This window comes from Lynx canadensis, chromosome B2 (genome assembly GCF_007474595.2).
Source record: "Lynx canadensis isolate LIC74 chromosome B2, mLynCan4.pri.v2, whole genome shotgun sequence".
Taxonomy (NCBI): Eukaryota; Metazoa; Chordata; class Mammalia; order Carnivora; family Felidae; genus Lynx; species Lynx canadensis.
The window spans coordinates 17,656,105-17,681,861 of NC_044307.1; the positions used below are offsets into that span (position 1 = coordinate 17,656,105).

The 25,757-nt window shown below is 41.5% G+C and overlaps 1 protein-coding gene across 5 annotated transcripts in view; it reads left to right on the plus strand.

The window, feature by feature from the left end:
• Positions 1-14,045: 14,045 nt before the first annotated feature.
• The window catches only part of MAK (male germ cell associated kinase), a 57,958-nt gene continuing 46,246 nt past the window's right edge, over positions 14,046-25,757 (plus strand). For 4 of the 5 annotated variants that reach the window (XM_032593114.1, XM_030314854.1, XM_030314858.1 and 1 more), the window contains exons 1-2: positions 14,046-14,088; positions 20,417-20,741. In XM_032593114.1, coding sequence (XP_032449005.1) covers positions 20,641-20,741 — 101 coding nt within the window. In that variant the 5' untranslated portion in view covers positions 14,046-14,088; positions 20,417-20,640. Of the gene's footprint in view, positions 14,089-17,422; positions 17,507-20,416; positions 20,742-25,757 lie in introns of those variants that run through there. The other variant, XM_032593113.1, reaches the window with a different exon arrangement.

The window sequence follows — 25,757 nt, forward strand, 5'->3', positions numbered from 1 at the left end:
CCCATGAAAAGAATTGAACGAAAACTCTACTGGGCTTTAACCACTGAAAAGACAATGATTTGAGGATGAAACAACACATGGGAAACATGAGGATGAGAATATATGGGAGAATTCCAAGAATACTGATTCTATTCAATCACTGAAATCTTGACGCTATGTTGAGAATCAGAATACATATTTGCTTTTACATAATCTACACGTCAGTTCATAAAAGTCCAAAGAGAAGTATTTGGGCGTCAATAAAATACAATCCTGTTGTGAAGTTTTTGAAGTATCAATATGTCAAAGTAAATTCTTGAATTTCTAGTTCTAGAAATGGTAGACTGGCTTGTTTTGGACTAACTCTTGGTAAACAGGTCTAAACTCTGGGAAAATATCAAATTTCATTATTTGAAGGCCCTGGAAACTCAACAGATTTAGGTAGATATTGGAGGGCATTTGACCCTTGAGAGAAAGGAACCACACTGGCTGTGGTTCATGCTTATACAACTCCTCTCCTGAGAGCTCACCATAGTCCACATGACGAGGAACATCTAGAGGTAGAGCATAACATTGCAATGTTTTTGGCTTTTCAGAGGATGGAGTCTGGGGCTGACAAAGCAGTTGGGGGCTGCTTCCTTATTTTACAAGACTCTGGGGACAGAGTCCTGGAAAATGGGGACAGAGTCTTGGAAAATAAGGAGCCACAGAGACAATGCCCCAAATCTGTATATAAACTCACTTTAAATTCTTGCCTGAACCCTGAGCTGTACTTGCCTAGACGAGACACCAAGTAGACCAACATAAAATGACAGCCGGAAAGAGGAATGAGTCCTCTGCTATCCAGTCAGAAGGGTCTGGTCAACACTGCAGGCTTTCCACCAAAACCCTAGAAGGGCCACAGGGAGTAAAGGTTATATCCTAGTTCTAAAGAATTTACCCTAAAACAAATGGCAAAACTAAAATAAACCCGTCTTTAAAAGTGTAATACCAAGCATTCACAAGTTCATGGTAATTAGTCGGCAATGTAATTGACTACGTAAAGCAAAAGTCGACATTCTATTAGGTTTCCTAAAACAGGTGAAAAACACACAGAGACATATCCAAAAAGTTCGGTGAATCTCAGAAAGGACAGATATGAAGGAAACCATATCTGGGCCCAGGACTGTCAAATAGCTGAAAATTTTTTAAAAAGATCTTAAAATCCTCCGATAAAAATTGAAGGAAAATTATCAATGTAGTTTCTAACATCTCATCAGAAATAATAAAGGACAGAATAATGTCTGCAAAATTATAAGAGGCCAAAAAAAATGTGTCATCCCAGAATTCTACATCCAGCACAAATGTTTTTCAAAAATGAAAGCACACATCCTACAGGCACCAAAAGGATAATAAGGAAATATGAACAACCAAGAGCCAGGATATTATACAACTGGGATGAAATGAGAAAATTTCTTGGGAAACAAACTTACCAAAACTAATGCAAAGGGAAATAAAAATTTATGAATTCCTCTATGTTTATTAAAGAAGATGAACTTGTAATTAGAAACCGTCTCACAAAGAAAACTCCAGGCCTTGGGGATTTCGCTGATGAAGAATATCAAACTTCTAAAGAAGAAATAAAACCAGTCTATTCCAATGTTTTCAGGAAACAAAAGAGGAGGGAACATTTCCTAGCTGTTTTCATGAGCCTAGCATGGCCACAATATGATAATTTGACAACACACTGCAAGAAAAAAATTTCAGGCCGATATCCCTTATGACCATAATTGAAAAATCCTTCCCCAAATATTATTAAATTGAATCCAGCAATGTATAAAAAGCGTAACACATCACTTTCAAGTAAAGCATTATCCCCGTTTAAGTTTGATTTAACATTGAAAAAATTGATGTATGCTGGATATCCACCTGGGGGAAAAAATGAATCACAACCCCCACATCACACTGTACATGAAAACTAATTAGTGATGTAGTAGAGACCTAAATGTAAGAGCTAAAACAATAAAGCTTCAAGAAGAAAACACAAGAGAATATCTTTGTGACTTTGCAGTGGGTAAATATTTCTGAAAACACAAAGAGCACTAGCTGCTAAAGCAAAAAATGATAAATGGGGCATCATCAAAATCTGAAACCTCTGCTCATCAAAGGGCACTGTTAAGGAAATGAAAAAGCAAGCCACAGAGAGAAAATATCTGCGAAATGTGTATCTGACAAAGAACCTATATGTAGAATATGTAAAGAACTCAAGCTGATCAGTAACAAGACAGCGCAATAAAAAAAATTGCCAAGAAACTGGAATGTGTGCTTCACAAAAGAAAACCTGTGAATGGCCAGTATATACATGATAAGATGTATTCGTTGTCACATCAGCCCCCACATCAGGCTCCACTCTAAGCATGAAGCCTGCTTAAGATTCTCTCTCTCCCTCTGTCCCTTTTCCCCCTTTCGCTTCTTCTCTCTCTAAAAACTAAAAAAAAATAAAAAAAATTTTAATGACCTTTCTAAAGCAAGTGAAACCCACTGATCATACTCAATGATATTCCTCCTCCAACATTTCCCATTTGACTTCAAGCATAAATTAAATCCGTATTTACAAAGTGAATGTGGAAATGAAGCCATTGTTGATATAATTCAGGTGGCCCCAAAGTTAAAAATCTGGAACTGCGTTTGTCAGGGTGGGGAAGTGGGGAGCTGTTGAATTGTTTACCGTCTCCGATTCTAATAAAAACAAAAGCAACACATTTTCCAAACTCTCATTTCTTGTAAGTAAATGTTTGTGGGCCACCTTTGCTTTATGTTGTAATTATCTTTAGCTAGCAGAAGCAGGGTAGGCTTAGCTCAGCCGCAAATATTTCCAGGATTCAAATTCTAAACATACTTCAGCTTACTCTAAGATGGTTCACTAAGAAGCCAGACAACATAAAGAATCCCTTAGAATCGGTATTTTGACATCCTCACTGCAATTGGCAATGTGACAGAAGACATTACTTTTTTTTTCGACATTTTATTACAAAATGGGCTTTGTGTTAGATGATTTTTTTCCAGCTATACGTTAATGTAAGTGTTCACGTTTAAGGTAGGCTAGGCTAAGCTATGATGTTCGGTAGGCTAGGTGTACTAAATGCATTTTGAACATAAGATATTTTCAGCTTATGATGGGTTGATCAGGATGTAACCCCATGTCGAGGAATAGCTATAGAATATTAGAAAATGAAAGTTCATGGCATATTTTAAAGTCACATTGGTGGCAATTGTTTAAACGTACTATATTTGCCTTTATAGAAACTTTAGATTTACATTATGTTAATACTTGAAGCTATGCAATTATAATATTAACATGAATTTACAACTAAAGTGTGTTGTAATTTAAATAATTGATTTTTACAAATTGCTTCATATAAGAACCTAGGCAAAATTACGTATCTTTTTCCATTTTAAGTCTTCCGAGCAAAGTGTAAGAGTGTAAGAGTTTCCTAGTAATTTAAAATTTTTTCATTATTATTTTTTCCCGATCTTATTCATTTTTTTAAATATAATTCATTGTCAAATTGGTTTCCATACTACACCCAGTGTTCATCCCAACAAGTGCTCTCCTCAATGCCCATCGCCCACTTTCCCCTCTCCCCAGCCCCCCCTCAACTCTCAGTAAGTTCTCAGTATCCAAGAGTCTTATGGTTTGCCTCCCTCTCTCTCTGTAACTTTTTTTTCCCCTTTCCCCTCTCCCATGGTCTTCTGTTAAGTTTCTCAAGATCCACATATGAGTGAAAACATATGATATCTGTCTTTCTCTGACTGACTTATTTCACTTAGCATAATACCCTCCAGTTCCATCCACATTGCTGCAAATGGCCAGATTTCATTCTTTCTCATTGCCAAGTAGTATTCCATTGTATATATAAGCCACATCTTCTTTATCCATCCGTCAGCTGATGGACATTTAGGCTCTTTCCATAATTTGGTGATTGTTGAAAGTGCTGCTATAAACATTGGGGTACAAGTGCCCCTATGCATCAAGCACTCCTGTATCCCTTGGGTAAATTCTTAGCAGTGCTATTGCTGGGTCATAGGGTAGATCTATTTTTAATTTTTTGAGGAACCTCCACACTGTTTTCCAGAGCAGCTGCACCAGTTTGCATTCCCACCAACAGTGCAAGAGGGTTCCCATTTCTCCACATCCTTGCCAGCATCTGTAGTCTCCTGATTTGTTCATTTTAGCCACTCTGATTGGCGTGAGGTGATACCTGAGTGTGGTTTTGATTTGTATTTCCCTGATGAGGAGCGACGTTGAGCATCTTTTCATGTGCCTGTTGGCCATCTGGATGTCTTCTTTAGAGAAGTGTCTATTCGTGTTTTCTGCCCATTTCTTCACTGGATTATTTGTTTTTCGGGTGTGGACTTTGGTGAGTTCTTTATAGATTTTAGATACTAATGCTTTATCTGATATGTCATTTGCAAATATCTTTTCCAATTCCGTTGGTTGCCTTTGAGTTTCGTTGATTGTTTCCTTTGCAGTGCAGAAGCTTTTTATGTTGATGAGGTCCCAATAGTTCATTTTTGCTTTTACTTCCCTTGCCTTTAGAGATGGGTTGAGTAAGAAATTGCTGTGGCTGAGGTCAGAGAGGTTTTTTTTCCTGCTTTCTCCTCTAGGGTTTTGATGGTTTCCTGTCTCACATTCAGGTCCTTTATCCATTTTGAGTTTATTTTTGTGAATGGTGTAAGAAAGTGGTCTAGTTTCATTCTTCTACACGTAAGCCATTACATTTTGAAAGCTAATTTTATTTTTTTCTAAAAGTATTTTTTCCTTTATATAATATATACACAAAATACATATATTTTATATATATGTAGTGAGAGAATATATCATATATGCTATGTACATTGTGTACATTGTATTATATATATTTTATTATAGATAATAGTATAAAATATTAATATATTAATATTTTATATATATAATAAGCTTACCAGTCCCTGAGCTACCCTGTCCTATGTCTGATTCCCACTACCGTGAAGCAACCATTTTCAAATCTTTCAAGTATTTCTTCTGGCATTACCATATTTCTAAACTATAGGTTTATACTGCTATTTCTTCCTTCTACCATTTTCCTGGGAGTTTTTTCCTCTCTCCTGTGTTAGATTCTCTTATTCCAGGATCCTATACCTCCTTTTCTGATTTGTCTCTCCTTTCAGTGGCTCACATTTTTTAGCATCCTGAGAAAGGATGCATAGGAGGGTTCTTTAGGAGAAAGAGCACACATCTCAAACTAGAGTGTCAACTTCAAGGTGGAAATCAATTTTTCCTGAGATTTTGAAGACATTGCTGTCTTTTGTTTGCTTGGATATTCCCCCCGTTTCCAGCATCAGCTGTCACTGTGATTTCTGATCATATGTGTGTGACCTGTTTGGTTTTTTTAATGTTTATTTTGAGAGACAGAGACAGAGAGACAGAGAATCCCAAGCAGGCTCTGCCCTGGGCACAAAGCCCCATGTGGGGCAAGCATGCAAGTGGGGGAGGGGCAGAGAGAGAGATTGAGAGAGAGAGAGAATCCCAAGCAGAGAGCCTGATGTGGGACTCAAACCCACAAACCATGAGATCATGACCTGAGCTGAAGTTGGACGCTTAACCCACTGAGCCACCCAGGTGCCCTGTGACCTGTTTTTGTGTTTGTTTGGTTTTGGTTTTTTATCTTTGCAGAAGCTTCTAGAATCTTCCATTTGTCACTAGTTTTTTGTTTTGTTTTGTTTCTTGAAATTTCACAGTGATGTGTCTTCATGTCCCTACTCCCAAATCTTTTACTGGGCATTTGCTGGGCTCTTCCAATGTGGAAACAAGTGTCCTTCAATTCTGTATAATTTTGCATTATTTCTTCGATCTTTGATCCTGTTTCCTCTTTTCTTTCTTCTCCACATTCATTAATCAGATGAGAGACTTGATCCTTTTATTTTCTAATCCTTTCTCTCCTGTGTATTTTATGTTTGAACTATATGTTGTTTTGTTCTGATTCCCAGGAGTTTTTCTTAATGTATCTTCCACTATTTTATTAATTTCTGCTTATCTTAGTTTCATTTTCTAAGAGTTCTTTGTTTTCTGATTATTACTTTTTATAGAATCATCTTTGTTTCATAGACGCATCACTTTCCATTTGCGTCTTGGAGAACATTAGTCATTTGGTTTGTTTTGCTTATGTTTTTTTTTTTTTTTTTTTAACGTTCCCTGTGTTCTTTTTCTTTCTCCTGAATCAGATAATTCCGTCAAGTTTCTCACATGCCTTGGTTGGGTGGCACTTGTGAACTAGGTGATTTAACTATCAGGATCTTCAGGATTTCTTCTTGTTCCAATCCACTTTCCCAGAGAGTAATGTTTTCATCTATTACCTATGGCATAAGGCAGAGGCCATCTTTCTGGAAACCCAGCAAAGAAAGTGGCCTAAGGTGTCCTTCCTGAGAATCCAAATAACTCTCTTAATCTGCCTAGGTCAACAGGTGCAGTGTCCCGCCTTCTACTGTCCGAGGGAGGGGCGGTCTCTAGTTGGGAGCTAGAGAATAAGATCTAAGGGTCTTTTACAGATTTTCTTCTCTTTTTTTTTTAATTTTTAAAAATTTTATTAACTTATTTGGAGAGAGAGAGAAAGAGAGAGAGAGAGAGAGAGAGAAGGAGAGAGACAGAGAATCCCAAGGAGGCTCCTCCCTGTCAGCACACAGCCCAGTGTGGAGCTCTAACTTTTGAGCTAGTAGATCATGACCAGACAGATGCTTAACCTACTAAGCTACCCAGGTGCCCCTCTTTTACGGATTTTCAGCCAATCCTCCTTTCTTCAGCCCCACTCCAACCACTTTCTGGGGCCCCTCGAAACATCTGATGGCTGAACTTCATCTGAATTTGGCAGTGTAAATCAGCTTTCTGCTGCTTTGACAGTCTTTGAAGTTACAGTTTTCCCTGGAACGGTGAACGTTTATCCTCAGGAAAAAGTACTTTACTTTTCTTGATTCATCCAACATTTAGGCTTTGTGAGATTGTTCACAAGTAAACAAAAAATAAGCATGAGTTGTTAAAATACCAAATGGGTTGGGTTAAGTCTAACTTTTCATTCATAACTGAACAAACTCTTTTCTGTTAAAAAACAAAACAAGGGGCGCCTGGGTGGCTCAGTCGGTTAAGTGGCCGACTTCGGCTCAGGTCACGATCTCGCGGTCCGTGAGTTCGAGCCCCGCATCGGGCTCTGTGCTGATGGCTCAGAGCCTGGAGCCTGTTTCAGATTCTGTGTCTCCCTCTCTCTCTGCCCCTCCCCCGTTCATGCTCTGTCTCTCTCTGTCTCAAAAATAAATAAACATAAAAAAAAAAAAAAAAAAAAAAAAACTATAAGTCTTGACAAATAAACACATATAAAAATAAATACCTCTAAAATCTCCTTATGAAGTTGATTGAAAACTATACTTACCAATCAAAGACTTGTGTGGTGTTTTTAAAATATGAAGCTTAAATTTACTTCCTGTGCCTAAAAAAACCCTGCATTGGTTTCTTGACTTCTTTTTTTTTTTTTTAACATAATCTACCCCCCTAAATGTGACCCAAATCAAGAAGTATGCATTTTTAAAAAACCAAAGACGCTGGGAATGAAATTTGGAATGTCAGTAGTCACTTGTCTTGATGATGTCCCGCTAGTATTTTTAAATTTTTATTTCAGAGGTTTTTTTCAACTTCATTTGGGGGCAGGAACTTGATGATATATCATCTTACGATAAAATCTTCTAAGTCAGTGAATAAAACATATAAACAAAGTTGCTGGACCTAAAAACATATTGATAAAGATCTGTTCCACAAATCCATTTGACAGAAAGCAAACATACTTGAAGTGATATAATTTATTACTTCCTCCACAGCCTCTAGACTTATTCGTGAAAGAAACAAAGTGAACTGAATAGTCTGGCTAAACATGCAGTCAAGCGGCTGCTTCTTGACAGGCCGGATCTCAGGTTCCCATTCCTGCCCTGTGGCCCTGCGAGACAGCTCGGGTCATCCACAGGTTGTTTTGTGACTAAAGTTCCAATCAAGTGTTTGGGGCTTAATGTCTTTTGATCTCCTAGATGTGGGCCCTCCCTGGCCACTCCTGGGACCTCCCAGAGGTAGGTGCACTTAGCCAAGTGCACCTGATGGCACTTAGCCAAGATGCTGTTGTATATCGTTGAATGACACCGATGTCCTTGCTCTGGTAAAAAGCTACAGGCTGTGAACACAGGGAAAAATCAACACATCCACACATCTTCATGCTATAGTGGAAAATCTGCTTACATGGTGATATAGAGCGGTTTTCTTTGTTTAGAGTGGAAACTCTTTGCTTGACAGACTGGTTTCTTCAGTGATACCAGCTTTTATTGTGTAATAAAATTTGTGCTTCAAAAACGAAGTGGAGGGGCGCCTGGGTGGCGCAGTCGGTTAAGCGTCCGACTTCAGCCAGGTCACGATCTCGCGGTCCGGGAGTTCGAGCCCCGCGTCGGGCTCTGGGCTGATGGCTCAGAGCCTGGAGCCTGTTTCCGATTCTGTGTCTCCCTCTCTCTCTGCCCCTCCCCCGTTCATGCTCTGTCTCTCTCTGTCCCCAAAATAAATAAACGTTGAAAAAAAAATTAAAAAAAAAAACAAAAACAACGAAGTGGAAAGAAATCCAGCAAAATATTAAACAGCAAAACACAGGAAGATAATACTTATTTTCTCCTTTTAAGCTGGCCCCGAGCTTTCCAATTGGTTTCTATTTGAGAAAGCGAACATAAATGTTATCTTTTTTTAAGATAAAATTTTAAGTGCTTCTAATGCAAAGCAGTTGCTCAGGAAAACAAATCCAAGAAACAATTTGTTAGGAATATCTCTACAAAAACGTAACTGAATCAAACCTAAAAGATGTAGCACTTACCAAACGGTACGCTCTTCTGGAAAACTGCAAATTCCTTTTTTAGAACATGAACTGCTCAAGGACAGAATCTGCATCTTTCAGTCATTCATTCATTCATTCATTCAACAAATGTTTACTGAGCAGGTACTACGTGCCAGGCACCCTTCCAGATGTTAGAGAAACAACAATGAACACATCACACGAAATCCCTGCCCTGTGAAGATTATAATCTGGCGGGGATGGAGGGCAAAACAAGCAATAGGCACAGTGAATAATTAATTATATCATATATTACAAGGTGGTAATGTGCTATGAAGAAAAATAAAGCGAGTGGGGTCATTCTTAAAATTATGACCATGTAGAATTTGCTTTGACTTTCGTTAAAATTTGACCATGATCTTATATAGTTGATAAGTTTCTTTAGAAAATAATTTCATTTAAATCTAAATCATTTGAGGTTAGCTGGATCAGAGTTGGGAGCTGAGAAAAAAGCTAAACAGGACAGCGTGGTAAAAAGCGTATTGAATCAGGAATGTTCTGATCCCTTTGTCATTCGTCGAACTTCAGGGCTACACACTTGGCATTGAGATTGAGGGAGGGATCGAATAGGGGGGCTGGATGTCCCCCACGCTGAATTCCAGGGTGACAGGGGGAAAGCATGGAAAGATGGAGCAGCTAACTTCAAATACTGGCAGGGTCAACATGTGAGAGACAAAGTAAGTCTTCTCTATGGTCCTGTATAATTAAGGAATGCTTTCAACTGAAAATGGAAGTGAAAAATCAAGTGAGCAAGCAATATGAGGAATTTTCTGGCTCTTACAGTTGAAAAGACCAAGAATAGATTCAGGGATAGCTTTCTGCAGGTGCTCAAATGTTGTTGTCTGGAAATGGGCTCATTCCATCTCATCTCTGCGTTCGACTGTGTTCATTTTCAGCAAGGACACGCAGCAAAGATGGCCCCCAGCCAGTCTGGGCCCTCGTTTTATGCTAAGGATGCATCACAGAAAGGGTACCTTTTCCCCAGTATCTCAGAATCATGTGCCCATCTACGTAAGCCAATCTCTGAGACTGAGTGGCTTCACATGACATCCCGGAAGCTGAACCACAGTGACAAAAGGATCAAGGTGTCTCCCCAGGGGGATATTGAGGGATGCCTGACAGGAAGGAGTAAATGCTAGATAGGCAAAAACAAGGGATCCACTGCAGATCATTCCGGGTAAAATTCAGAGTATGGTCAGGAACTACAAAGTAACATGTTGCCATTCAATAAAAGGACAATGTAAAGCATTGGAACCATCCCAAATTGAGACTGCAGGAGAGAGTGAGTTCTGTCACAGGAAGTTCAAAGACTTGCATTTCTAAGGTTGCTAAGGTTTCAATCAATCCACTGAATCAATCAATCAATGGATCACTTTGTTATTGGACACTGCAAAGTCTCCCTGTCTCTACTGCTGTTGCGCTTGTCCATTCTACCATCGTATCTTGGCCATTCAAGGGCAAATGCCTCCTGACGAGCCAGCATCCCTACTCCCCGCTTGCCCCCCTACGATTCATTCCCCAGAGAGCAGCCAGAGAAAATACCCGTTTACTCACTCAACAAATATTTATTGAACACCTGGTGTGTGACAGCGACTGCTTAAGGGACAAATCCATTGTTGGCCAAATACATAAATCTCTGTCTTCAGGGAGCTTCTGTTCCAGTGCGAGAGGGAGAAAGAAAACAACGTAAGCCAGTAAAATGTATATTAAATGGTAAGAGATGCTAAAAAGAAAAAATAAAGCAAAGTGCATGGAGTATTAGCAGTGAGGTAGTTGGGATGGTCCGGGAGCACTTCATGGAGAAAGTGATTTTTTTTTAAGTTTTTAAATATTTATTCATTTATTTTGAAAGAGAGAGAGAGAGATGATGATGATGATATGATGATGATGATGTTAATTGTAAGGGCCATGATAGATATTAAGGACTGACTAGCAGGAGCTGGGCAGTATTTGAGTTCCTCTAACAACTTTCAAAGTTATGCATCATTAGCCCATTTCACAGAAAAAAAACAAAAACAAAAACATGGAGTATCAGAGATCCTACATACTTCGCCCAGAGAAAAATAATAACCATTGTCAGTTAGAGGTGGTAGAGAGATTAAAACAAAAGTGCATACCTTCAACCAAACCAGGCGTCTCCACTGAAATATTCATCCCTGAGGCCACCAGCAAATTCTAAATAACAATTCTAATGAACACATTTTATTCCGTCAGCAAGATGTATCCTAAAGTATCAGAAAAGCCTAACTAAGAAAGGTTATTTTTTTTTGGTCTGGGAATTCTTAAAAATTTTTTCCATATAAATTAATGGTAATTGTGTCTTTGTTTTACGCCATTTCGGCTTAACTTTTCAGGGGAACACTCTACCTTTGTATAGCAGGGGAAACCTGTATTGTGGGTCATATTTTCAACTCCAAAAATTATTATTACTAATTATGAATAACTGTTATTTTACACGGAGAATGCTTTTACATTTATACAGGCGTCAGTTTCTTTGCTCATATTTTCTTTTTGCAGCTGAGACACAGAATCGGAAGCAGACTCCAGGCTCCCAGCTGTCAGCACAGAACCCCACGCGGGGCATGAACCCAGGAACAGTGAGATCACGACCTGAGCCGAAGTCTGACGCCCAACCAACTGAGCCACCCCGGTGCCCCTGTGGATTCATGTCTTTAATCAGTTGTAGAAAATACTCAGCCATGATTTTGCAAAAGTTGCCTCTCTTCTAATCTCTTTATTCTCTACTTCTTAGACTCTAGTTAGATATATATTAGACTTTCTTGGCCTTTCCATCCTATCTTTTAGTCTGTCATTAAAATCTCCTTTCTCATCTCTTTGTGCTACATTCTGAGTGGTTTCTGCAGATTTTGGACCAGTTCCATAATTCTTTCTTTGGTTCTAATATGCTGTTTAACTCACTTGTTTGTTTGTTTTTTTTTAAGTATGTTATTAATGGTTATGTTTATTTTTAACTATTTTTTTCTAATATTCCGGCTCAATTTTTTGTTCATTTTTGTGATTCTGTATGCTTTCTTGTATGCTTTGCCTGCATAGCTATTCTATACTCAAGCTGATATCTCCAATGTCTGAAATCCTCGAAAGCCTAAATATATTATTGCTTTTTTTGCTAATGTGCATTTAAGGAGCTCCGTTTTTCATGTGGCTATTGGCTGGTATTTTTGTGAAAAACCTGGACGCCTAAACTGAAGATGCTTTCTCCAGAGAAGGTTCATGTCTATTTCTTCTGGGATTTAGATGATGCTACTGCCCTGGGACCACTTTGGCCCCTTCCCAGTTTCTCAGGTTGATTTTCTAGTGTCTGGTTCAGCTCGGCCCCATGGCCACTGGTCCACAGCTTCGTCTTCTTGTCGCTGTGCTGAAAGTGAACCTGCCTTCGGGCCAGTTTTGCCTTCACATATATTTACTGATTCTAGTCGAGGATCAGGTACCTCTTAGAAGGAGTTGGGAGTGCTTGGTGATCTTCCATTTTTCCTACTGCAACGATGAGATAAAAGTTGTGTCTTAAGCATGATGGAGTTGTTTCAAATCAAGAGGGCTCTTCAGAGGATCTAGTCTACCATCCCGCCCTCTTCTTATTTTCCTCCTTGCTTCTTCTTTTTTTTTTTTTTAACCTACCTTTTTTATTCTGAAATATCTTTTTTTCCCCCCCCAGGGATCTGCTACTTCTCTGAGTTTTCTTTTTCAGTCCTTCTCACTCCCTCACCTCCATTTCTCTTCCCCACTCTTTCAAGTATGGGGTTTTCCAGAATGCCAATTCTCCTTCCTTCTCAGTTGATCTCATCTACACGCTTGGACTTCAGCTGTACTTCTAGCTCTGACATAACCCTAAATGATACATCTATATTTCAAATTACCCTCTCATAATCCCCATTTGGATTTTCCTCAAACTCAAAATTTTCAAAACTGGCTTTATGATCTCCCCCATATTCCACCTAGAAATCTGCTTCTCTTCCAACGTTTCTCAACTTTTGGACACCACTATCCACCACTCACCGAAGCCAGATGGTCCTGTTAATTTTAACTCCTAAATAGCCCTTGAATTCTCTTTCTCTTCTGTTCTTATCATCACTGCTGTAGTTAGATCTTCATTGTTACTTCCTGATGAGTTGCAATTGCCTCCTTTTCTTTCTCTTGCCTCCAGATTCACTGCTGAAATTTTCCTGACCCAATGCTGCTTTTGTGATCTTTCTGAAATGCAGATATGAATGTGTCACTCATCTGTGGAAGATTCCTCATCGGTTCTCCCATTAATGCATGGTAAATCTTAGGTTTCATAATTGGGCATGTGAGACCTCCATGATCTAACTTAAAAAGCTTTTTACTTTCCTGCCTATTTTTCTTTAAGCTGCAAGAAGACCGTGAGCATAAACAAGACCATCTTGTTTACTTTGGCTAGTGCCAAGCCCAGGGCTGATAACCTCACAGATAATTACTAAATGGGTACATCACTGCCTCATCTCAATCCATCTGATTCATGGACCCTTTTTCCTAGCCAATCTGGACATTTTTTGCTATAACAACAGTCTGCCCTCCTCGCACAACTGTAGGCTAATTACTATTTACTCATTTTTTCACACATTCATTAGTCCATCTTGGAATTACCACTAACACTGTAACTGATACATAGAAGGTCCTCTGGATGAATAAAGAAAACAAACTTAGAAGTGTGGCCTAGGAGGTAACACATACATGAAGCATTGACTAATATAAAGGACTGTACTCCAAAGGCAACTTTTCCCCCAGGTGGTATATGCATAAACCAATATAACTACAGGCAACCTGTATCTTTCTCCTGCCCTCTCCAAGTCCGAGAACCAGATTTAATGAGTCAAATTCTTTTCTGGAATGAATCCACACAAAACCAAGACAAAATAAAGGGCAAACCAACCTCCTACAAAGCACTGAAAAGGTAATCAAGACTTTCCCAAGCCCCAAATACAAATGGCAGAGAGCACTAGCTCACTCAATAGGCGCCCAGGTGCGGACGGAAGCCCCGCCCCAAGGGAGGCGGGGCCTGAAGTGCGGGGCGGGATTTGTCCGGACCGACCACGCCCTCTCTGGGCGGGGCGTAAGCAGGCAGACCGCGCAGAAGCCCGCGCACCCCCGCGGTTTCCTAGGAGACGAAACACACAAGGCGCCAGAGCTTCACAAGGGAGCCTACGAGGTGAGCGGCCGGTGCGGGCAGGTAATCCCTAGCGGGCTGCGGGGCTGCCACCCTCCGTCCGAGCCCAGCCCCAGTCTGTCCGGCGAGGCCTGCCCGGCATGTCCCCTCCGCGCCCTGTCCTACGAGGGCCAACCTCCGCCGAGAGAAGGGGCCTGGACACTGGTAGGGGGAGGGACGGCGGGGAGGAGGATCCGCGAGCGGGGGTGGAGCGGGAGGGGTCCTTCTGCGTCTGCTGCGATCCGTGCTCCCCAGGCCCCCCGGACCACTTTTCCGCGCTCCTCGACGGCGGGGAAGGTTCGGGGCGGGAGGATGACGGCGGGCATCCGTCGGTCTGAGGGACCCGGCCCCCAAACCTCTCCCTTACTCCCCCCCCCACAACTCCCCCAGTCTCCACCCCCAGTCTGGAGGGGAAACTGCTTTCACTAGTGAGAAGCGGGATCGGGTCTCGGGAAGGCAGCCGAATTGAGTTCCGAACGACTAAAATTAAAAAGGAGGTAGAAAGAAACTGGGTCTAAATTCCGCCCTCATTCGTGCACCCCAAGGGACTCCCAGGTAAAAGCGGGATCCCGGCGCAGGGCCCCAGGACGGACCCCTTTCCCCGCACACCCGCAGGACCCCCGCCCCAGGAGGCTTTAAATCCCTGTTAGCGAAAAAGGACGAGACTCGGCTTAATGAAAACTTTCTTCCTGCAGATACGATTTTCAAATTTAGGGACAGAGTCGGGGGCGGGGAAGGGGGGAGCAACAAAACTGATTTTAGGGGCTTGTAGTTTCCGTTCTCAAAGGGATTCATTATATTCAAGTGATCATTTTTAATGAGCAGACACCTGTCCCGAGGACAACGAAATTCTCATAGAGTCAGAGTTATGGGACTTCCTTCATTCAGAAAACTGCTCATTCTGTCAAAGCCTCGGAGGAGGAGCGAGTTACTCTCCAGCCTTTTGGTTTTCCTCTGTGACCCCATCCGCCAGTTCACCGCGGCGACTGGGGAAGGGAGAAACTCCCTCTTCCTCCTCCACCCCCAGGCGGCCACTTAACTGCCCCAGCAAAGCTGGCCTTGGGCAAGGATGCTCGATCTCCGCGTTGGGGTGGTTCTTTGTTTTGTTTAGTTTAATATGGGAATACCTTGTGAATATTAGCACACGGCACGATTTTTTTTTTTTAACCCTGGCAGCTTTGTTTTCCCATTGTAAAACTCTCCTTTTAATTTCTGTAAATACGTGTCTTACTTTGAGATCCTTTCTTTTCCTTCCTGTTTTGCTCTTCAAACAAGTTAGTGATTTTTAAGACGTTATTATTTTTTTATTATTTTTTTTAAATATAAGTAATGCCAGCCTTGGAGTGATAGAATTACAGTAGGTTCTACAAAGACAAGTTGCAGACTTCCAAAGGTTATCTGTTCAGTGATTGGCAGACAAGTTTTACCCTCCATTTGCCCTCTATGTTAATCTTCTTTAATCCTATCTAAATCCCTGTTAGCTGGCAGAAGCTCCTGAGAATACAGCTTAAGTTTACAGTAATTGTACACTTAAATAGCAATACGAAAACTATAATGGGAGAGAAATTATAAGGGTATTTACTTAATGTAGGTCTGTAATTGAGCCTCTAAGTCTTTTTATTTAAATCAAAATATAAGGTTTGCTTAGCCGTAGAAAGTCACTAAATATCGTAGCCTTATTGTAAAAAATTCCAAGTTCCTAACAGTTCTGTTAAATAAGGATCATAGTTGTATTACATTTACTTGTGTTCTGCCTCGCTGTGTATATATATATATACATATGGAAATATATACACAGTTTAACCCTTGAACAACACAGGGATTAGGGGTGTGAGCCCCCAACAGTCGAAAATTCTAGTATAACTGAATCCCCCAAGACCTAACAGTCCACTGTTGACAGAAACCTTACTGGTGACATAAAGAGTTAATCAACACATAGGTTGTACGTTATATGTATTGTGTGCTGTATTCTTCCAATAAAGTAAATGAGAGAAAGGAAACCATTATCAAGAAAATCATAAAGAAAATACATTTACAGCACTGTATGGTATTGATCAGAAACAAATCTGCATGTAAGTAGACCTGTGCAGTTGAAACGTGTTCAAGAGTCAACGCTACAGATGGAAATATTCACATACATAAGATGTCGTGTTGATACATCTCTGTCTTGCAGGATTAGTCTTCTATAGATGAACAGAGAAGAATAAATGTAACCTACGGAGAAATATTATTGTGTGTGAACTGGGGACCATAGGCAATGTATGTTTCTTAAGTTATATCTATTGCTTTTGACTAGTAATTCGTTTAGGACCTTACTATGCTACACCGATGAAAGCAGTTGTTTACGTGCTATCAGTCAGTAGATACATGGGGGAAATTATTTTAAAAAACAAGAAAAACCTTTCGCCTTGATATCTGTGCCTCTTTCCATCAGGCCATTGTCTTTGTATTTTCAGGGAAGATAAGGGGACAGTTGAAATGGTCAGCCTCTGACTCTGGAGAACTATTTATTTTCCAATTCAAATGACCCAAAGAGGCCTTTCTAAAATTTTATGTAAAGGTTAAGCAGGGCTCAAACTGGACAGAGGCTCTGAGAGCCACCAATCAGACCTTTTGAAAATCGATGTGATAGCCATAATCTTCGTCACTCACCCCATGGCTGGGAAATGGCCAAGTCCCTTGTTCATTCTTCCCTGAATGTAAGCAGACCCTATGGGATAGCCACCTTCACTTGAAATAAACTGTTCCCAGGGCCGCCAGGGTGGCTCAGTTGGTTAAGTGTCCGACTCTTGGTTTGTGCTCAGGTCATGATGTCACCATCGGTGAGATCGAGCCCCATGTCGGGCTCCAAGCTATCTGCTTGGGATTCTCTCTCTCTCCCTCTCTGCCCCTGGTCCCACGTGCATGTGCTCTGTCTCTCAAAAAAACAGAAACAACAACAACAACCCCCCCACACACAGAACCAAAACAAACAAACAGTGTTTCTAGTGTTTATTTGGAACATGGTTGGTTAGGCTTGGAATGCAGTTTCTATAGCTTCCATTCCAAAAAACGGTTGGGGTTTCCAGGCCAGTGCAGAAAGTCATCAATGAGTGAATGATCTGTAATGCTAATAACACCGGTGATGGTGGTGGTGGTGGTTGGTCTTAACAGTGGAAGACAAAAGAAAGGAAAGATTAATTCCACTTTTGGGGGTTAAGTCACCGCGAGGGAGAATTTTAACTATTGTTTCTTGCACACTCTCACCTGTGCCTTTCTGTTCCTACCCGGGCAGCTCCCTCTTTCATTCCCTTCTCACGCAATATGTCCTTTTCCAGAATTGCCTGCGTTACTTCCTGCCCATCAGACCTTCGGTGCTTGTCCTCAGTGAGGTATTAACATGAAAGAAAAGATGATGCTGCTATCCCATTGAATTTCTGAAGTAAGGAATTCATTCTCGTAAGGGAGCTCCACTTAGACTGTCTTCCTCCTGAACTCCTACTTTCTTTTCCTTCACTGTTTCTGGCCTGTTATTTTCCAGTGTCCTTCCGAGCATGGGGCCAGATGCAGGCTCGGGGTCTAGTAGGGTAGAGAGCACCACTAGCAATTTCCATTCAGTAGCATCTGGATGTTTTAGGGTAAGGAACTGGGTTAGGAATCTTCAGGTAGAGGTGGGGGTGGGCAGCTTTCATTGTGGGGCAGAGTCTGCATGGTTTTGAGGCAAAGAGGGGCAGGGGTGGTTCCTTGAGCTGCAACAGTGATTGTAAAAGCCAGTAAGAACGGGTTGTTTAGAAGTTGGGGACCACCCTACAAAGAACAAACAGCCTCAAGCCTAATGCAGTTACTAGACTGACTCCATCTTGGATTCTCTGATTATAGACACATTATTTTATAGATTACAATCCTACTGATACAATGAATATATTCTCTACATTGTTACTCAACCAGAAGCCATCAGTCAACTTACAGAGAACACTTTTCCTTAAAATAGAGAGAAGTGTATGTCTTCTTAAATAAGGTAACTAGAAAAGGTGTCAAGCAACATAACATAATGATATGTTGCTAATGATATGTTGCAACTGCTAATGTTCAGTTGATAATGAACTGCAAAATGCTGATTTAATAACATTCTAAATGATAAGAATAAATACATTTTAGTCCACGTTTTGTTCAATCATAGCACATGGTACAAAACAAACAACCTAGGAGCTCCCAGCTGGCTCAGTCAGAAGAGCATGTGACTCTTGATCTCGGCATTGTGAGTTCGAGCCCCATGTTGGGAATAGAGATTGCTTAAAAATAAAATCTTAAAAAAAAAAAAAAAAAAAAAAAAAAGATCTTTCAAATATAAATTTCCTTATACAGATAAAGGAAAAATCAAGAAAAGCAAATACATGTTTGTGTCAGGAATTGTGCAGGAGTGTTCACTCTACATTAATGCCATAATTTTTTTTTTTTATTTGAGAGAAAGAGTGGGAGTGAGGGAGAGGGGCAGAGAGAGAGAGAGAGAGAGAGAGAATCTCAAGCAGGCTCTAGGCTCAGCACAGAGCCTGACCTGGGGCTCAATTCCATGACCCTGGGATCATGTCCAGAGCCGAAATCAAGAGTCAGATACCCAACCGGCTGAACCACCCAGGCTCCCCTAATGCCTTAGTATTTCGAATCCATGTATAGTATAATGTAAAGACCACTTACAAAAAACTTCATTTTTAGGCAAATGGGGAGTCACTTGTTGGCATCCATTAAGCCCAGTAGCTCAGACTTAAGCTGAGGAAGGACCTCTAAGTAGATATGGAATCTACCACTACTGCCGTGATCTCTTTTTTAAGATCCTGGCTTCAGAGTTAGCACGACCTACATTAATTCGCACGTGACTTTGAAGGGGTTATGATCTACATGAAGTAAGATAAATGGTAAACAAATACACACTCCCTGTTATTTAAAAGCCCCCCAGGGTTCTTCCCACATTTCCTGTGGACAAATACATTCCTGTCTTGGGAAACAACACCATTTTATTGTCCTTCCCTGCACATGTTTGTTTCTTTTTCCCGAAAGTCTTCTTTTGGAAGCCTTGGGTGCTTTGCCAACTACGACATGTCTCTGTGGGTCCTAAACTTCTGCACATTATAGAGAAATGATTCCTATGATTTTATTTGGTGGAAATGAAACAGTGTTACAGTGAAAGAAAAGGAATCTTTGAATGAAGCACCAAATTGTAACAGGCATTTTAACACCAACTATTTTAATGGTGCCCAGCATTTTATGATCATCTGCAACTAAGCATATAATATTCGGTTATACAAGCTGTATAACAGAATGACAGATTTTTTTAAGTGTTTATTTATTTTGAGAGAGAGAGAGAAAGAGCACAAGTGGGGGAAGGCCAAAGGGTCACAGAGAATCCCCAGCAGGCTCTGTGCTCTCAGCAAGGAGCCCTACACAGGGCTCGAACCCACAACCCATGAGATTAGGACTTGAGCTGAAATCAAAAGTCAGATGCTTAACCAACTGAGCCACTCAGGCGTCCCCAAAATGAAAACTTTTTAAATAAATTTGTAACAATGTCATGCCATTATAGCCTTCATTTATTTTAGTGGGTGTACTTTTCAGATATTTTTCTACAGCTAGATTAAGATGCTGTTTGGGAAGTGTTACATAACATATGGTATATTCACCATACGACTTAAAAAAATTTTTTTTTAATGTTTCTTTATTTTTGAGAGAGACAGAGATAGAATGCAAGTGGGTTAGGGGCAGAGAGAGAGGGAGACACAGAATCCGAAGCAGGCTCCAAGCTGACCCCAGCATAGAGCCCGAGGCCAGGCTCGAACCCACGAGCTGGGAGATCGTGGCCCGAGCCGAAGTCAGACGCTCAACCGACTGAGCCACCCAGGCGCCCCAACCATATGACTTTTCTAAAATGTGCAGATTCCTGATTCCGAGTACAGCTGGCCCAGGAGTTTCACATAAGGGATCATGGGCCAAGTAAATGTGATGCAAAAACTGATTCAAAGAATGGATATAGAATAGATGGTGATTTTCCGGTGCCTGATTTGGAATAATATAGGTTCTATTCAGTAGAAAAGGAATCATACAAATTCAGCCAGTATTTACTGAATATTCATGGGATAAATAACACAGTGCCATGGAAATGAAGATTTTATAAATGAGTATTAGCAGTCTGCTTCCGCGAACTCCATTCCACGTAGCACAAAGGACTGACTGACAAATGGTTAGCATACTGGCATACATATTATAATTCTTCCCCGTGCTTAGGTTACCAGGAGATGTTTGAAGAGATTCTTTAATGAAAATTCCTTTTATTCATCTTGTTGTTTTCTTTCTTCTATAGGGTGTTCATAAGAATGAAAGCACCGTTTCCTTGCCAGATTCCTTATTCCTGTATTTCATGAACCTACGTAATCTTGGGCAAGAGCCTGTGTTTAACGATGACACAGCTGTCACCAGTGTAGCAACAACAGTCCAAGGGAAGAAGACGGATAAGGAAGCACTTACGTTTATATTCAACAAGGGAGTCGTCTCAGTCAACAAGTTGTGTTGCATGATTTTTCCGAGATGAACCGATATACAACCATGAGGCAGCTGGGGGACGGCACGTATGGAAGCGTTCTGATGGGCAAGAGTAACGAATCTGGGGAGCTGGTGGCCATCAAAAGGTACCATGCGCGACGCGGCCGACTTTGAACGTCCGATCTTTCTTTGCCTTTTCTTTAGAGAGAGGTCTAGCTCGGACCCCATGCTTGTTTGGCTAATGAGGACTGCTGTTCTGGAGAAACACTGCCAAACGGGATTCCCCACGCACATTGTTTCAGTTTTCTGGTTTGTCCGGCTACATTAATGATCGAAAAATATAAGTGCTCTGCTTTTTATGCATGAGAAATATGAACTGAAACTGAAGGCAATGTTTGGAAAGTGTTTAGAATTTAAAGTTGAGTACAGAGTGGAGCATATGATTGCTTTAAATTAATAGGCCTTGGGGCGCCTGGGTGGCGCAGTCGGTTAAGCGTCCGACTTCAGCCAGGTCACGATCTCGCGGTCCGGGAGTTCGAGCCCCACGTCAGGCTCTGGGCTGATGGCTCGGAGCCTGGAGCCTGTTTCCGATTCTGTGTCTCCCTCTCTCTCTGCCCCTCCCCCGTTCAAGCTCTGTCTCTCTCTGTCTCAAAAATAAATAAAACGTTGAAAAAAAAAAAGAAATTTAAATTAATAGGCCTTGAAAGATGGTATTCATAGGACCAGTCGAGTTCTGAATGGCGTATGGTACTTTCCTAAGCTTACCAATGAGATAGAATTAACTATTATTAACTTAATCATCTTCTTTTTTTTTTTAAGTTTATTTATTGATTTGGTGGGGTGGGGGCAGGGTCAGAGAGAGAGAGAGGATCCCCAGCAGGCTCTTATGCTGTCAGCACAGAGCTGGATGCGGGGCTCGAACCCATGAACCATGAGATCATGATCTGAACTGAAGTCAAGAGTTGGACGCTCAACCGACTGAGCCATCGAGGCGCCCCAACTTACTTACCTTCTTAAGCTATCGTATTTCGTATCTATTATACGTAAAAAAGTTACTCCAAAGCTTAGTGATTTAAAACAAGAACAAACCTTTATTAATTCACACTTTGTGTGGGTCAGGAGTTTCGGGGGAGCTTAGCTGGACGGTTCTGGCTCCAGGTGTCTCATGAGTCACAGTCATCCGAAGGCTGGACTGGGACAGAGCGTCCACTTCGAAGGTGGCTCACTAGATGAGATTCCTAGGGCTGCTATAAAGAAGGAGCACAGACCGAGTGTCTGAAACAGCAGGTTGCCTTCTTCACAGCTCTGGAGGCTGGAAGTCAGAGATGAAGGCGTCAGCCGAGTTGGTTTCTTCCGTCACCTCTCTTCTCGGCTCCCAGATGGCCGTGTTCTCCCTGTGTCCTCTCAAGGTGTCCTAATCTCCTTATAAGGACACTAGTAATATCAGATTAGGACCCACCCTAAAGACCTCACGTAACCTTAATTAATTCGTTCAAGTCTGTCTTTTAAATACAATCACACTCAGTTCCTGGGAGTTAGAACTTCAACGTGGATTTGGTGGGGGGAAATGTAGCCAATAAATAGGCTGCTGTAACAAAGCGGAAGCCACAGACTGTGCGGCTGAAATGAGAGAAATGTACAGATTTTCAGTTCTGGAGTCTGGAAGTCTAAAATCAAGGTGTCAGAAGGCTTGGCTCCTTCTGAGGGCCATGAAGGAAGGATCTGTTCGAGGTCCCTCTCGTTGGCTTCTAGATGGCATTTTCTCCCTGTCTGTCTTCCACATGATCTTCCTTCCGTGCATATCTCTGTGTGCAGATTTCCCCCTTTTGTAAGAACACCAGTCACACTGGAATAAGTTCCACCCTAATAACTTCATTTTACCCTCACTGCCACTGTAAAGGCCCGTTTCCAAATCAAGTCACAGTCTGAGGTGCTGGGGGTTAGGACTTCAGCATATGGGTTTGTGTGCAGGGGTGGGCACGGTTTAGCCCAGAACACTCACTCACTGGCTGAGAAGTAGCCTCTTCACATGGGCCTCCACAGAGGGTTGCTTGAATATTCTCATGACGTGGCCGTCGCCTTCCTTCAGAACGAGTCTTGGAGACCAATTGCCAAATCAGCCAAGTGATGGCAATCTGAAATTTAAATGCTTTAACAAATGCTCATCAAGCGTTAAAAACTCTAAAATGTCATGATCTAAAACATTACATGTTTAAGGAAATAGTTTTATAAAATATTGACAGTAGCCATTATTATCAAATAAATGTACAATGTACCATAACTGAAATGAAATATTTACCGAGTGGGCTTAGTAAAATTCAATACCCATGCGTGACTGGGAAAAAAAAAAAAAAAAAAACCTCTTAGCAAATAGGAATAAAAAGAAACTTCCCTAACTTGATAAGACTTATACGCTGCATCATCCTTATGTCGAAATATCAGAAGCATTGCCAGTAGAGTTGGTTTTAAGGCCAGACTGCTTGCCATATTTCTACTAATTAAGATTGCATTGGTGACCTAATTAATGCAATAAGAGAAAAAAAAGGGGGGATAAGTATTAGCCAAAATGAGATGAAATCATCCCCATTTGTAGATTAAATAATTGTATGCACTCACACAAATACTTCATTATATGTAAATTTATATATAAAATGTTTTGAAAGACCTGGAAAGCAACACATACAACTCACGAAAGCTGTGGTCTCCGGGAAGTGGGTAAAAAATGAGGACGGAGATGAGGTCCGGTGGAATCATGCAACATTATTACCGGTGTTGGTTTTATTTTACAAAATGCTCATCGTGTCTTGCGGGTGGCAAAATCACGTGTGTGTCTCACGGTCCCAGTTCGTAAAACGGGGAATGAGGCCTCACCTGCGTAGATCTGAGTAGAGCCTTGAAAGCACTGAGGCGTCTAAAACTGTAAGAAGTCAAATTCATTTGAGGGCTGAGAAGAGGCCATATGCATATAATTTAGGAATGCTTTGGGGTTTGAAATAAAAAAAAAAAACCTAACCAAATAACTTAAACAGGCATTTAACTTAACAAGTAACTTAGAGATTTATTTCTCTCACATAATAAAAAGTCTGGAGGTAGGCAGCCCAGGGCTAGTAGCTTGTGCATGCTGTTTTCACAGACCTAAGTTCTGTTGTCTTCAGAAAATAGGCGCCTCACCTCCATCCAGAAGACCTCTGGTTACTTCTCATTGGCCGGAAGCGTGTCACATAGAGCACCCGGCTATTCGGGAGGGAGGCTGGGAGGCTGAGTACTTCGCTGAGCATTTTGTACCCTGAGCTGTGTTAGTAAAGAGGAAGGAAAGAGCGGCTTTTCGATAGTCAAACCATCTGCTAGACCGTGTTCCTAACTTAAGTAAGGACACAGCAAAAATGAATGAGAAGGAGGAGGAGTCATGTGGAAGGCTTGAGAAAAAGTTAAATGTCCATTCAGCACATTAATTGTTAAGCTCCCACCACACTGGTGCTCAGGCCGAAATGGGAATGAGATAGATGAGTCACAATGTAAGTGAGGAAAACCAACAGATTGGACAAATTATGACATAAAATATGGTAAGTCCTCTGATGGGGGAATAACGGGTCCCAGGGGAGCACAGAGAAGTGATGCTGGAGAAATATGCTGGAAGCTTCCCGTAGAAAATGAGATCTCAAGAGTGAGGGGAAAAAAATACCAAGAAAAAGAGGAGGGAGAAGAATGCTCTAAGCAGCAAGGATAATATGTATGATGGCCGGGAGGCAAGAGACTAGGAAGGCTTGTGTGGGCTGCATAGCTGAGAGAAGGGTAGGTGGCCCGAGTGTAGGTTCTGAGTGCGGCAGAGGAGGGTCATGAGGCTGAAGGGTGAAGTCACAAAGCCAGGGCAATGAGTTCGTGTAGCTTGACTAGAAGGCGATGAGGGATTTTAAGCAGGAGAGTCGATACGATCCAATACTGCTGTAGAACGGTCCCTTTGGCAAAAGAGCGGATACTTGATCAAAGAGGTCAAGGCTGGACATGAGGGGACCGGTCAGGAGGCTGGTGTAGTCCTCGTGGTTAGAGGTGGTGGTGACCTGATCTAGGAAGATAGCATTGGGTATGGACAGAAGTGGAAGCACTCAAGAGACATTTAGGAGCCAGGCTCTGTAGAAACTGGTGACTGGGCATGGCGGAAAGGAGGAAAGCATGTGGAAGAGTCCGGGCTCACTCCTGGGCTTCTTGCTGAAATGCCTAGTGGTGGTGCCGTTCTCCATGACAGGGGAAATCACAGGCTTAGCGGTAAAGCTGGGTTCACTTGTGGACATAATAGCTTTAAGGCGCCTATAGGTAACTGAATATTTGCATTCAAAACAGGTCTGGGCTAGGGGCACCTGGATGGCTCAGTCAGTTGAGTGTCTGACTTCAGCTCAGATCATTATCTCATGGTCTGGGAATTCAAGCCCCGTGTCGGGCTTTGTGCTGACAGCTCAGAGCCTGGATCCTTCTTCAGATTCTGTGTCTCCCTCTCTCTCTCTGACCCTCCCCTGTTCATGCTCTGTCCCTCTCTCTCTCTCAAAAATAAATAAACATTAAAAAAAAATTTTACATCTTATTGGCTAGAAATGGATCACATGTATTATGGATCACCTTGTATTATCTGCTGCCATTTAAGGAAAAAGAAAGCTGCAACACAATTCATTCTCGTGGTTAGCAGTAAGATCCTCTTATCTCATTAAATGTAAACTATTTATTAAACTCTCTACTTTTTAAGGACTTGAAAGGCAATTCTTTTTCTGAGGGTCTCCTGTTTGCGGGATAGTTCCTCATGAGCCCATCTGTGAGCACAGAAATTCATCCATTCATGTAGTAAATATTTATTGAGCACTTACTGTATGCCAAAAAACTGCTCTAGGCATGTAGGGGTGTCCCCAAGGAGCTTACATTTGAGGAGAGGGGAGGACTCAACATCATAAGTAAGTATTCGACAGTATGTTAGAGGTGATAATAAGTGCTATGGAGAAAAAGCAGAGTAGGAGCAGTGACCTAACAACAGTACCATCCTTTTCTTAAGAGGATGAGTTGGGCTGGGGCACCTGGGTGGCTCAGTCGGTTTAGCATCCAACTCTCGGTTTTGGCTCAGGTCATGATCTCACGGTTTGTGAGTTCAAGCCCCACATCAGGCTCTGTGCTGACAGTGC